General features: G+C 36.2%; 2 protein-coding genes across 2 annotated transcripts; both read right to left on the reverse strand.

The window, feature by feature from the left end:
- Positions 1-3021: 3021 nt before the first annotated feature.
- LOC147501670 (uncharacterized) lies at positions 3022-3899 on the reverse strand. Its single transcript, XM_086603819.1, has 3 exons — positions 3775-3899; positions 3526-3664; positions 3022-3255 (listed from the first exon to the last, which is right to left on the reverse strand). The coding sequence occupies exons 2-3, from the start codon at positions 3611-3613 to the stop codon at positions 3041-3043; spliced, it is 303 nt and encodes a 100-aa protein (XP_086459945.1). The 5' UTR covers positions 3614-3664; positions 3775-3899; the 3' UTR covers positions 3022-3040.
- A 570-nt stretch (positions 3900-4469) lies between these two features.
- LOC147501671 (uncharacterized) lies at positions 4470-5839 on the reverse strand. The gene is made up of 4 exons (XM_086604367.1): positions 5457-5839; positions 5203-5263; positions 5031-5109; positions 4470-4942 (listed from the first exon to the last, which is right to left on the reverse strand). Exons 1-4 carry the CDS (start codon positions 5837-5839, stop codon positions 4470-4472), a joined length of 996 nt encoding a protein of 331 aa, XP_086460493.1.
- Positions 5840-13437: the final 7598 nt, after the last annotated feature.

Here is a 13437-nt window from a genome sequence, read left to right on the forward strand (position 1 = left end):
TATTACAAGCTTTTTTTAATCAAAACTAAAAACTAACTTCTCATTTTCACTAAGGAACTAAAATAATGTCATGTGAGGAAAATAAGTCAAGGGAGTAAATGGAGTATCCCCCACCCTTGTCTAATTTCTTCTCCATTTGAGAGAAATCTCATTTCCTCCCACGTGAATTATCAAACCACATTGATTCATTTTTATCTACCACATTAAAACAAAGTGACACCTTGCCTTTTTCTCACTATTAACACCTAATCTAATTTATTACATGCAAGGTGTCAAATTTGCATCAATAATTTGTTATCTTTGTCTTGACATGCTCCATGATTGATGACTCATCCAATCTTGTGGCCCCCATAGTGGGTCCATGTGCGATCCCGGTATTTTGGGCGTTTTACAACTTCCCGCTTTATCGTAGAGTTCATCGCCTCGATTGTCCGAAAGCAGCTCTCTTGTCGCATTTGAGTCCCGGGTTCAAGAGGTAGGAGCTTTGGAAGTTTGATGCTTCTACGTGGATTTGGGAGAATTCATATATACCGTTCTTCATGCTTTTTATTGCAGGTTTAACCAATATTTCCATGTTTCTTGCAAAATACACGCAAAAGTATGAAAACATATTTATTTCATGATTATTAAACACATAATGAACCAAATTTATATGTCTCAATGGGGTTTCATAATACACTTTTTGGGTGCTTATCACACTACCCCCAACAAAGACTTTGCTTGTCCTCAAGCAAAGAAGAGACACTAAAATAGATAAGTGGCCAAAAATGTGTAGTCCTAAACTAATTCTCGTTTCGCAGAGTGCGATTGCATTGACCATATGCAACAAGGCCTTAAACCACTAGGAATTCCCTAGTGGACGAGTTATAGCCTCGTGAGAGTTTTCCATAAAAGATACTCACAAACTTCATTTATACTACAACGACTCAGTGACAGAAACTTGTTTCCTAAATTAATCTCAGATATCCATACATCTCCTTAGCAGGGAACGAGGATTTATTTCTTTGAAACTCAAGTTAATATGTATTCAATAATTAAAACATCTACATATGATTATTCATGCAAAGAACTTTTCATTGAAATATACTAGCGAGGTTGTTTCGGATCCTTGGAGAGCATACCTAAATGGGTTCTCACAGTGTATGTGTTGAAACACATATTCACTCAAAAAATTTCCACTCGGGTTTTGTTAACTCCGATTAGTGCGGTGGGCACACGTTTCCTTACATCTCAATGACAGTCAGAGGAGCCGATGTCGATCAATCACGTCTACTACTTATTATCACACCACCCTACTCCTAATTGAGCTAGAGGTCTTTATTAGGTATTGTGGGGCTTAGGTGATAGTGTACAAGAAAATGGAAATGGATAATCAAAATTTACGAGTATGAGAGAATAGGGTATTCATATATTTAAACTAGAGAAATCCTTGTTTCCTTTCCTTCTAACTGAGTTTTTCCCACCTTGTTCTTAAGCCTCTGGATACTAAGGATTTTTTATATGTCTCAATGGGGTTTCATAATACACTTTTGGGTGCTTATCAATACCAAAAAAAACATGAACCCAAAACAAATATGAACATTGATTGTTCATACCCAAAACATATATGAACAATAAATGTTCATACCCAAAACAGACATGAACATTGATTGTTCGTACCCAAAACATATATGAACAATAAATGTTCATACCCAAAACATATATGAACATGATTGTTCATTTTTTTGAAGATGCAGCCAAGGCGCCGGCGAGGTCTCTCGGGGCGTGGGCGCATACCCTAGTTACAAATAACTCGACTCAATGGAGCTAATTCAATCAAAGAACCTTGCGACATTCACTGCAGAAATGCTTGTGTCTTTCTCCCTTTCTCTTGCAGTCTTGAAGGCTATTGACTTGACTGACCTTACGCAGCTGACTCTAAAAAGAGTTATGCACTTTCAGATGCTTTTTAAGGCCATCTTTAAAAATCCAGAAGCTACTGTTTGGAATATCTTCACACCTGTCGGTGTTACCCCTGAGCTTGAACCTCTAGGGAATGGTCTTCAGTTCTTCATCAAGCAATATGTTGTGAATGCCGACCATGCCGATAAAAGCATCTCCAACAAATTCAAGATTGCTAGAAAGGCCTCGAGTAACATGGAAGGAATTCTGATGTGAACTTTCACTAGACTTTGAAATGGAAATCGATAATTTGTAACCTCTCCCACTCTTTATAGTTACAGTTGCTAGGTGGCCTTCATGTTTTGTTATTATTGTACTTTTAAGTTACATGTTTCAAATTACATTATTTTAAAACTATTATGTTATGTAAACAGCCAATGAATACGATGCTCTTTTGGTAAATTCGAGATATTATTAGATTAATCTACGTTAGCTCTCTGGGTTAATAATGGGATTTTCACCATGGAATTTCAAGCTATTTAGTGAATTCCTAATCTGTACATTTATCTTTCTACCCTGCCCTCCAGTTAGATATGCCCTTTCACAGCCACAAAATCCTAGTTAGCAAACTATGGCTAAGAAAGCTTAAAGTGAAGCAGGTTCGATAACTTCTCTTTTCACAATTGTTCAGCAAGTCGTTGTTTTTTTAATCAAAATACACTTAAAACCCACAAAATCTAAAAACACACCATCCATTGAAGAGCACAGAGGATCTACAGTCTCAACTAAAATGAAACAAATAAAGGGTAATAGTGCTTGTCAAACAAAACGATTATAGATTGATTGGTTGTTCTGCAAGTTGTTTGGCAGAGGCTTGCACTTAGTATCTTCCATGTCAGAATCAGGATCCGATATCTCAGCTGCATCTTCTTCATCTGCACCTGCCTCTGGGAATCTCCCTCATCTTAATATGGACCATAGACGAAATTTCTTCAGCAACAAAAGTCTTCTCTTCACCCTTGTAATTTGTCCATCATGATCCCTGCAAATCACAGCTTGAGTACCTTATTAGCCATAGTAGCAAAAATCCAAAAGAACTGCCTTAAACCAGACAAGTGCATTACATGTACCATAATAGCAAAAATTCAAAAGAAGTGCCTTAAGCCACTGGAAGGTTGTCCAAAAGCCACTCCTTCCTAAGATCTTCATCATCAAAACTCAAAAAGATTTCACCCATGTTTGGGCTATTTCCAAGGAAGGTCATTCCAAGCTTAAAATTTTCTTTAGACAACTCAAGACCTTTCAAGGCATCATGAACTTTTTGCATCATGCTAGGAGGTCGCTTCAAATTGTCCGCCATTGCCTTAGCAGCTTCTGCAAGATGTTCAAATGTCTTAGATATCTTCTCGTCGTTCACATCTATGCGAGGTTTTTTTTTCTTTTGCCCATTCGAATTTTAGACGCGGTGATTCTGCTTCCACATTCACCCCTGAGCCTTGGGTAGCATCTCCGGTATTGTCAACATATTCATTTTCATTATCATCAGTTTCATCTATTAAAATAAACACACAACATAGTTATGAGCTTAGTAATATCTTATCGCATAAAGAAAAACCACAAATAAAAAAAAATCGCTTAACGTACCATCCAATATGGGTATAGCATCAGGATCATGCGCATTAAAGTTTCCACTTCCATTTGCAAAATCATTTCCATATATGAAGTCAAGCATCTCATAGTTTGGAAGCCACTTGGTTTTATAACTTGCTGCAGCTGGGTGAGCCTACAATGATAATGTGACTCACGGTTAGTCCTCTAGGAAGCTAGCTTCTCTTCAATGACAAATATATTAAAGTGAAATATATATAAAATGGCTAAATCATGTTCATTTACCTGAATATACCTCTCCCATACATCGGCATCAGCTTGAATGTACTTAGTTTGATGGTTAAAGGAGAAGCCACTCTGGCCTAGCAACTCTGCAGCAACTGTGTAGGCACCCCTTAATGACCTTAGCCTAGAGCATTATGATTCCAATCCACTTTTTGAGAACCAGAATTGGTTACCACACTTGCAACTTGAACTAGAGTATCTTTCTTGGAAACGTTAGAATTCGATAACCCTTCCCTAGAACGAGAATGATGTCAAACAAAGTTCCGACAAGGATCTTGTCCATTCCATCGTCCAACGTATTTGACGCCCCCCGAACAACTTCGAATTGGCGAGGCGGGGGTGGAGGACGTGGTGCTTGGCTTCTAGCATTGTTATGTGACATTGTTCAATATAATAAACCAAAAGAGAATAATATAATAATCGGTGTTCTATATCGACATGAAACCAAAATGTGATAGTGAACTTCAGTGTGTGGTAGGACTTGAAACCAAAACAAGGTTTAGATATTCATACACAAATCTAAACAAAGAGTTACTAATATAAGGAAGGCTATAAGAAACCATATTGTCATATAGATTAACAAAAGTCATAAGCCATAATAATACAAGTATCCCAGAGGCAAAACACATCATTCAACATTGCCAAAACAGTGACAACAAAAATCATAAAATTAAACCACTATTGCCAACAACACACTAGTTATTCTTCTCCATTTCGTTCATCTCGACGCCCCACATGTCCGCCATCAACCCATCTCTCCACGCTTGTCCAACCATCACTTTCGGAGTCATGGTTATCCCCACATCATCGCCTACTTCTCCATTTCCTTCCTCTTCAATAGTCGCTCTTTCTTCTTCCCATATATCATCATTATTATCGAGCAAAAAGTTATGCAACCCACAACATGCACAAATTATCTTTGCTTGTGTCTCAACATCATGGTGTGGAACGTGCCTAAGATACGCAAATCTTTTCTTCAACACACCAATTGTCCTTTCAACAACATTCCGCAAAGATGAATGACGGAAGTTATACATTTCTTTTGCATTTTGGGCACCGTTGTATCTAGAGTTATGTTGTTGGTCACTAAGATGATATCTTACAGCACGATATGGTGTAAGGAAGTGTGGAACTAGAGGGAACCCAGCATCGGCGAGATAATACTTACCTATGTGAAAAAAATTAATTAGAATGATTGATGAATTTTAATAATACTCCAAAACAGTTGGGATTTGAAATGTTTTAAGGATACGTACCATGTGGTACAGTTAGTTTGTGCCCTGGCCGACTCACTGCACATCTTAGCAAATGATGACCATCATGGGCGAAACCCTCCTAACCAGTAAGTACGTAGGTGAATCTAATACCAAATGTACATGCCACTAAGACATTCTGAGTAACCTGGCCCTTTCGATTACGATACCTAACTTGATCTTGAGGTGGTACGTAAGCTTCAAAGTGGGTGCCATCAATTGCACCCACAAAGATCCTAATTAATATAGCATCATCAAGAAAAGAATTACTAATTAACATTATGTACATTAGATATATAGCTAACAAACCCGGAAAAAATGGTGCCAAGATTTAGGTGTTCCACCACCACCCGGCCGGAGTTTTCTATGGTGGCGGTCGTGCCGTCTCTATGTAGCCTAAGCGGTGCATTTAAGACTCGGTGGAAGTACCGGTTAATTGTTTCTGTTGATCTAAAAAATTGAAGCTCAAAAGTCCGATTCCTTAAATCGTGCCCAACTGTGTGTAAGAAAATGGCTACTTGTTCTTCAACCTTAACGAACCGACTATCAACTAACCCATAACCCCGCAATCGAGTGCATAGACGTTCAAATGTAAATATCCTCATTCTCAACTGTTTGTAGCATATACTGTCACTACACCTGAACATTCGTGTGAAAACAATGTTTCTCTGAGCATCCCAATTTCTAATGAGGGCCCTAGGAACTATAACCCTTCGCTTATTTCTCCTATACCACTGGTACCACATCATAGCCTGCATGATTGTTAGCATCATGGTAACTGCAGCTAATTTACGTTCTTCTTCAGTTGGCATTCTACCTAATTAAATGGACAATCATGCATGAGACGAAATAAGACAAAGCAAAAACATAGAATGAGCAAAGAATGACAACAATTTAATTTACCAGTAAAGAAACCAAATTCATAACTCAATCAAAAGCATGTCAACTAGATTACTAACACAAGCGACAAAAAAATAGATTTATACCAAATGCAACTACAATGAATCCAAATCTGATGAATTATCCAATTACTTATTAAATTGAGCAAAAAGGCAGAAAAATATTATTTGGGCATTCAATATTTGACTTTGTACATGAATTAATTATCAAAGTTATTAATTCCCATAGTTCAAACCCTTCATCTTATTTCAGAAATCACAATTCATAGTGTTCAAGAGTTCACAAGAACATTGTATACAAAATAAATCCAAAGATATTTTACGATCTATTTTTCATTTCTTTTTCAGAATAAATAAAAAGCGCCAAATACTCAACAATCATGCAATTGAATTAACAATCTAAATAAACAAAAAAAAAAAATTGAAATCATTATATATACTTGAACCCTAACCCTAACATAAAAGAATGAGAGAATGAAAATTAACATGCACACACATGAGAGAGATTGAGAGAGAGAAAGAGATGAACAAACCTCCTCCGTCAAGTTGTGCAAGTCGATGATTATGTTGCTTGTCTCCAAATCAATACACAACTGTATGAGGAGAGAAATTAATGAGAGTGTGAGAGAAGAAGAAGTTAATGGCAAATAGGAGAGAAACTAATGAGAGTAGAAAGAGGGATTGAGAGAAAATGGGAAGAAGACGAACCTGGTTGAGCGCTCCAGTGAGTTTTTTTTTTTTTTTTTTTTTTTTTGGTCGGGCTCTTTTTTGTGGCAAATCCACTTATTTTGGTGGCAAATTTGTGTACAAATTTGTCGTGGTAAAATTTACTCAGCTCCCCCCAGAGTAAATTTTGCCACCAAAATCATGGCAAATGACAACTTGTGGCAAATCCAAAAAAAATTTGCCATGACTCAAAAAACACATCAAACAGTGCCAAACAAGTGAATAGTGCCATTTATTTGCATTTGCCATGACAAATGGGGCTATCAAACACAGCCTTAATCCCAAGCAAAGAAAATATTACTTTGTGAGTATCCTATATATGTTTGGGAGCTAGAGTGTGTATGGGTATCTAATTACCCGAAACCGAATCGGAATTAAAACTGTTTATAGCGGTTATGGGTTTAAAAATGTTAATAGCGGAATTAAAACCGAACCGGAATTAATTAATACACTGTATATGTTAAAATTTAGTGTGTAATATATATTTATATAGATCGTATGTATGTATGTGTACTCTTGTTCGATTTAAAATGGAAATTAATACATGCGTACGCACAATTTATGAGTTGTACTTAAAGTTTTTCTTAAAAATTCAAAGATTATCGAATTTATGACCATTATAAGTGTTATTGTCGCACTAAAAACTAACTTTTATATCTGTTACGTAATTAAAAACGTAATTTTAGTAATAATAATATATAACCCAAGAAAAAACCGAAACCAACTTAATTAATGGGTATAGTTTCGGGTTTTCTTAAAAATAAAATAAAATAACCAAACCTGATAGGAACCATTAAAAATAGAATGCAACTCGAAACCAGTAAAAACCGACCCATGAACACCCCTATTTGGTACCATGATCAACTGATCTTTGTTTAGCCTTAGGGTGCCCAGGTGTGTCTACCGCAAATTTGTCCTATCTCATTTTATTATATTTTTTATTTGAAAATGTGACCTCGTGTTATCAAAGAAAAACGTCCACCAATCTTTGAAGTTATGCCCGCGCCTACGGCGCTACCCCGAAAAATGAACAATCAATGTTCATATATGTTTTGGGTATGAACATTTATTGTTCATATATGTTTTGGATATGAACAATCAATGTTCATGTCTGTTTTGGGTTCATGTTTTTTTTGGGTGTGAACATTTATTGTTCATAGCCTCTAAAGCACGGACGCACCTCCTAATAGGTTGTGTCCGCGTCTGACGTGGACGCGGACACGACGCAGCATGGACGCCCGTCGGATGTGGTCAGGACGTTGTCAACATAGTCAGGACGCGGGTCAAGACACACTCAGGTCGCAGTCAACATGGTCAGGACGCGGATTTTGACCTTAAAAAAAATAATAATAATAATAATATTAAAAAACTCAATTTTTTCATTTTTTTTGTTTTGTTAAGACTTATAACATGTTTTTAAAGTTTGATTAGGAAATATTAAACTTAATTTTGTGGCTATTTATCTTTAATAGTTTTGAATTTATGAATGTTGATACATTTAATTAAGTTTTTAATGTTTAATTTATATAAAATAAAATTATAAATATTAATTAATTTCCGCGTCCTTTGCCGCGTCCGCGTCCGCGTCCTACTTTTTTGAGATATAACCGAAGTCACACAGCGTCGATTAATGCGTCTGCGTCGTGTCGCTGCGTCCGCATCCGTGTTAAATTGCAACATAGTTCATAGCTAATGTTCATAATTTGGAGTATGAACAGTTATTGTTCATATCTGTTTTAATAAGCAGTTGATGAAGAACAACTATATAGTTGATTGAGAAGTTATATATGTGATAAAATATATGAAGAAATGGTCACACACCCCATGCTTTCCAACGACAAATATTCCTTATGGGCTTATTAGCGAGTAAAGTGTGTAGGAAAAGACGACTTTGGATTGTGCGCGCTTTTAAACAGACTTAAAGATTACAAGAACTTGAAGGAGAAAAGACAATGGAATTAGAAAGCCTGAAATGAAGTGCACGTCATGTTCAAGTGAAACGTATCAGGGATGGTTAAAGAAGTTAAATGGACTTGTATACAAAAGGGTATGCCCGTGCCTCACATTTACCTTCCCAAAAAAAATGAACAATCAATGTTCATATATGTTTTGGGTAAACAATGAATGTTTAATGAACATTTATTGTTCATATATGTTTTGGGTATGAACAATCAATGTTCATATTTGTTATGGATTCATGTTTTTTGTATGAACATTTATTGTTCATATATATTTTAGGTATGAACAATCAATGTTCATATCTGTTTTGGGTGTGAACATTTATTGTTCATATCTGTTTTGTTTATACCTATTGTTCATAGCTAATGTTCATAATTTGGGATATGAACAGTTATTGTTCATATCTGTTTTGGGTTCATGTTTTCATAGCCACAATCAATGTTCATAGCTGACGTTCAGCATGGGTAGATATGAACAATCAATGTTCATACCTATTGTGGGTATGAATGAAAATAGAACCTGTCAAGTCTCACAGTTCAAACCAAAAACCAACTTCATTCTAGGCATTTTTCACCATAAAATAATAATAATAATAAAAGATTATAGTGCCTCTTCAAAGGAAACTAAGGCATGTGTGAATATGAATACTAAGGAAGCTTTTCATCACGATAGCAGCAATCCGCTGAAAATTTCCCAGACAGGGTAAATTGCACCATACAAAGTGACTTCTAACATCCAGCAACCAAAACTAGGCGGGACATCGGGATCATCATCATGAGAAATTCAAAATGTGGCTATAAAGAGATTGTAGCATTCGCATGAAATTTCCGTCTCAAGCACATTGGTAGCAGTAGTTGAAACTTGGAACCGGAGAACACACTATTCCCAAATCGAGAGTGAAGAATGCAATTAGTAACCTCTTCAACAACCCAAACAAAGCCATCCATGCATGAACCTCTAGCTGGTGGACATTAATCACTTATCTTGAGTTGTGGGTAGTCTTGATTATTTTTGTTGATGGAGACTTGAAATGATTTTGGACTGAAGTAATGGAATCATTGGCCTATGAAAATTTCAGAAGTGTAAATAAGGAGGCAAGTATATGATGGTTCAAGGAAGCAAACCAGTAGCTAAGCATGTATCCATCCACAAAAACAATGATATACCTCGAACATGGATGAAGACGGTGAATCTGGGAGTGATGGACGAGAAGATGTCATCTCACGATCTAAAGCAGAAAGTGTTAGTTTTCACCCTGGACCTACAATGCCATAAATCAAACAAGTAGCCCAAATTGGAGCTAAACGCAACACTGCCTTTGCTTATTCCACCTGAGTAATGCTACAAACTTCCCAATCATCTGAAGTGACAACTGCTGAACTCATTGCTTTGTCAAGGAACCTGACAAGGCCGGATTAAAAGTTTTTTTAGTATGTTAGTCTATTAGTTTCCATATACTAAGCATTACCGATGTAGTTAGTAAGTGACATTTTTTTCAAGTGCAAACTGTACTAAACTTGAGATATAATTCGTGCGGCAGCTGGATCTGTGGATCAGTAGTAGCATTCTAATGCATGGGTCGTGAAATGAATTGAAGGGTCCTACTCTTACTATAGATAGTCCCACAAGCAATACTGAAAAATTAGAACACAGTGGAAAACAATGAACATGTAAGGTTCAAAGAAGCTCTAGTTTAGCCTTCTTTTTTTTAAAAATTTGGTGCGGTTAAGTGCAATTTCTGTCAGATTACATTTACAACTAACATATCCTCACAATACGCACATACAGAGTCACAGAGAGAACGAGATGAACTTTGTTGCCAAATATTCACAAAAGATTATCCCTTCGCTTGTCGGCTCCATCATAATATTTTCACCAATGAATCAGTGTGAAACATTCAGGTGTTAATACGAAGTATTATGGAAACCATATTATTTGTTATTTGTCTTTCCACAAACACTTCCATACTAATTCAATAGTCATCAAATAAAGAAATAACGAGAAATCAGATACCTGTAACGTGAATTTGTGATTCTTGTCATGACTACAAAATTTGGAGGCCAAAACACTATAATACTTGTTGAAAATTTTCTCCTGTGGAGATGAGATCATAATTTCATTTAAACAAGAAGTAACTGAAGCGCTAGTCAAGATCACGAGAAGATTAAGACGGGCAAAGAATGCTGACCTGCTTCCCGAATAAATCCAACTTCAAAAGCATCTAATTAGTCCTCCCCACCCATTAAGACACATAAGATTGCTTTCCAGGCATCTGTGTTCATCCTCCTCAGGCAAAGGCAAGCAAAGCAGGAATTTCTTGGCCGATGGTTCTCTGTATATTGTCATGGTGAAAGGAATGAACATGAGATTCATACTTGACAGAAGGCACCACTCTTTCAACTAAAGCAATAAGTAAATTCATATTATAAGAAATATCTTAATCCTATCATACAAGCAACACAAATATCTTAATCCTAGATAAGATAAACTAAATCAAACATTCATAGCATTGAAATCAAATTCATATTATAAGAAACAAATAAAACAGAGATGAGAAAAAAAAATGACCTTATGCGTATATTCTTCTGTTTTCTTGGTTGCAGCATCACACACCACGCACCTGCACACACCAGCAGCACACCGCATCCCACACATTCACACACCAGCAGCCCACCACCTACACACACACCAGCCACCACTTGCAGACACATCCGCATCCACCAACACGACACACACACACCTACACACACACACACACATCCCACCACAACCACACACACCGCCACAAGCAAATAATTTAATTGAAACATTCATACCATTCCACACATGTTAATTCAAATACCATAACAAATTATGGCAGAGAAATTAATATTTATGGTCATTGATCAATCGTCAAGAAGAGTATTCGATTATAACACACCAAGAAGACTTCAACTAGAACTCTCAACTTCTCGCCAAACCGAAACATTTTATCTGCTTTCTTCATTTTAATATTGAACTTCTCACTTCTAGAATGTGTCTGATGAAATGCGAACTAAATTGAGCCCAAACTATAGTGAAAAAGTGAGAGTTTGGTCTTCTTTCGGGTGCTTAGCAAGGTGATGAGCATTCTTAAAACTATTTGAAATTCAGTGGGATCACATTCTCCACTCTCTACTCCTACTGCCTAGTTCAGTATCGACTATCGACATTACGATTTGGATAGGAGTGTTTAGGACGATCCTCAAATTATACTTCTGTTCAAATGAAACAGTCAAACACACAATACTTATTTTAGATGAGATAATATTTTCGCCCAGCTTATAATGTTGGGACCACAGATTCCATTTTGCAACCAAAGATTTGATTGCAAATCTCGGTTGGATTATTTTACATCATTTACTCCCAAAAGTCGAATTTGGAAATTTAACGATAAAGTGAAAATCATTTCAATTTCTCACCTTGATTCAAATTAAAATAAGAAAGAGATGAATCCGCCTCTCCAAATCTGTCAAATTGAAATTGCAATCAAAGTTAAAATAATTTCATTTTTATATATATAAAATTTAAAGAGAGAGAGGGGAGAGAGTTTCGGTGGCTAACCTTGAGTTAGAGAGAGAGAGAAGAATAAATGAGTTGAAGGTGGAACCGATAAAAAAAACGTAAATTTATTTGCGGCAAAATTTTTTTAAAACAAAATGAAAAATTTGCGATGGCAAAAACTTTGACAATCAAACAAAGACAAATTGTTACAAATCATGGTAAATGATATTTGCCACAAGATATTATCAAACAGTGCAAATTTAAATTTACCAATAGTTATTTGCAATTGTCACCTAACAAATTTCCCATTGGCAAATGGTGACAAAATTTGCATTTACCACAAAATCTATCAAACCATGACCTAGGATTCATATCGTTGACGAGGCTATAGGCGGCGTTAGTGAATTCAAATTTCTTAGAGGATATTCCAAACCGGGCTAAACCTCAGTTAGCGGTGTGTATACACTATGACGTTTAATCCGCTATTGGGTATGTAGAGCACGAGTAGCATGTATAACGGGAAGTCTCGACACATATGTCGTAGACATAATATCGTTAGACAATTGCTCTCAAATGGAGTTATCTCAATCGACTATGTAAAGTCAAAAGATAACATTGCGGATCCACTTACAAAAGGTTTAACAAGAGAGCAAGTTGAAAGATTATCAAAGGGAATGGGCTTAAAGCATTTGAGATAATCAACCAAAAGTCCTCATAATGGAAAAACCAACCTAATTGACTGGAGATCCCAAGATCTAGGTTTAAAGGGTCAACTGAATTATGTTTGTGACTCAGTTATCACTGGAGAGTAATATTATACTCTAACCCATTCCTATATAAGACAGTGCATATCTGCCGCAAGACCAAGGATAAGTCAAGCTTTTAATGATTTACTATATCTTGGAAAGTACTATGTTATCCAAGTGGAGTATTGCAGGGTACTCTTTATAGATATCACCTATGTTAGTGCAAAATGGGGCCGCTTCTATGAGAATTTTAAAGACAAATGTCTCAAAAGCACTATCTGAAACCAAGAAGTGTTCAAAGCCAAAATGAACACAAACGTGAGAACCAACAGTATTTGAGAAGGTACTGCATGAAGATGATTGTCTAGGTTTATACAAACGGCTGACAGTTCAAAGACATTAATTGAAGTCTACTGATTATCTAATTAAATTTGATTGTCTTTCACTAAGGCAAGTTCAAGGCCTCCCATGCTACTTGACCTAATGTGGTATCTTTTTATTTGTAAAAGAACAGAAATCTGATGTTTATGGTAGAAGAAGCCAAATTTTCATTCATGT

The sequence above is a fragment of the Coptis chinensis genome, chromosome 4 (assembly GCF_015680905.1).
Source record: "Coptis chinensis isolate HL-2020 chromosome 4, ASM1568090v1, whole genome shotgun sequence".
NCBI lineage: Eukaryota > Viridiplantae > Streptophyta > Magnoliopsida > Ranunculales > Ranunculaceae > Coptis > Coptis chinensis.

What these genes read in the sequence shown, in the direction of transcription:
- LOC147501670 (XM_086603819.1), bottom strand. Translation starts at nt 3,613, where the DNA reads ATGCTTGACTTCATATATGGAAATGATTTTGCAAATGGAAGTGGAAAC. An exon ending in TGCTATACCCATATTGGATG is followed by an intron (nt 3,256 to 3,525) that starts GTACGTTAAGCG and finishes AACATCTTGCAG; the next exon opens with AAGCTGCTAAGGCAATGGCG.
- LOC147501671 (XM_086604367.1), bottom strand. Translation starts at nt 5,839, where the DNA reads ATGCCAACTGAAGAAGAACGTAAATTAGCTGCAGTTACCATGATGCTA. An exon ending in TCAACAGAAACAATTAACCG is followed by an intron (nt 5,264 to 5,456) that starts GTACTTCCACCG and finishes TATATTAATTAG; the next exon opens with GATCTTTGTGGGTGCAATTG. An exon ending in ACGTACCACCTCAAGATCAA is followed by an intron (nt 5,110 to 5,202) that starts GTTAGGTATCGT and finishes CTTACTGGTTAG; the next exon opens with GAGGGTTTCGCCCATGATGG.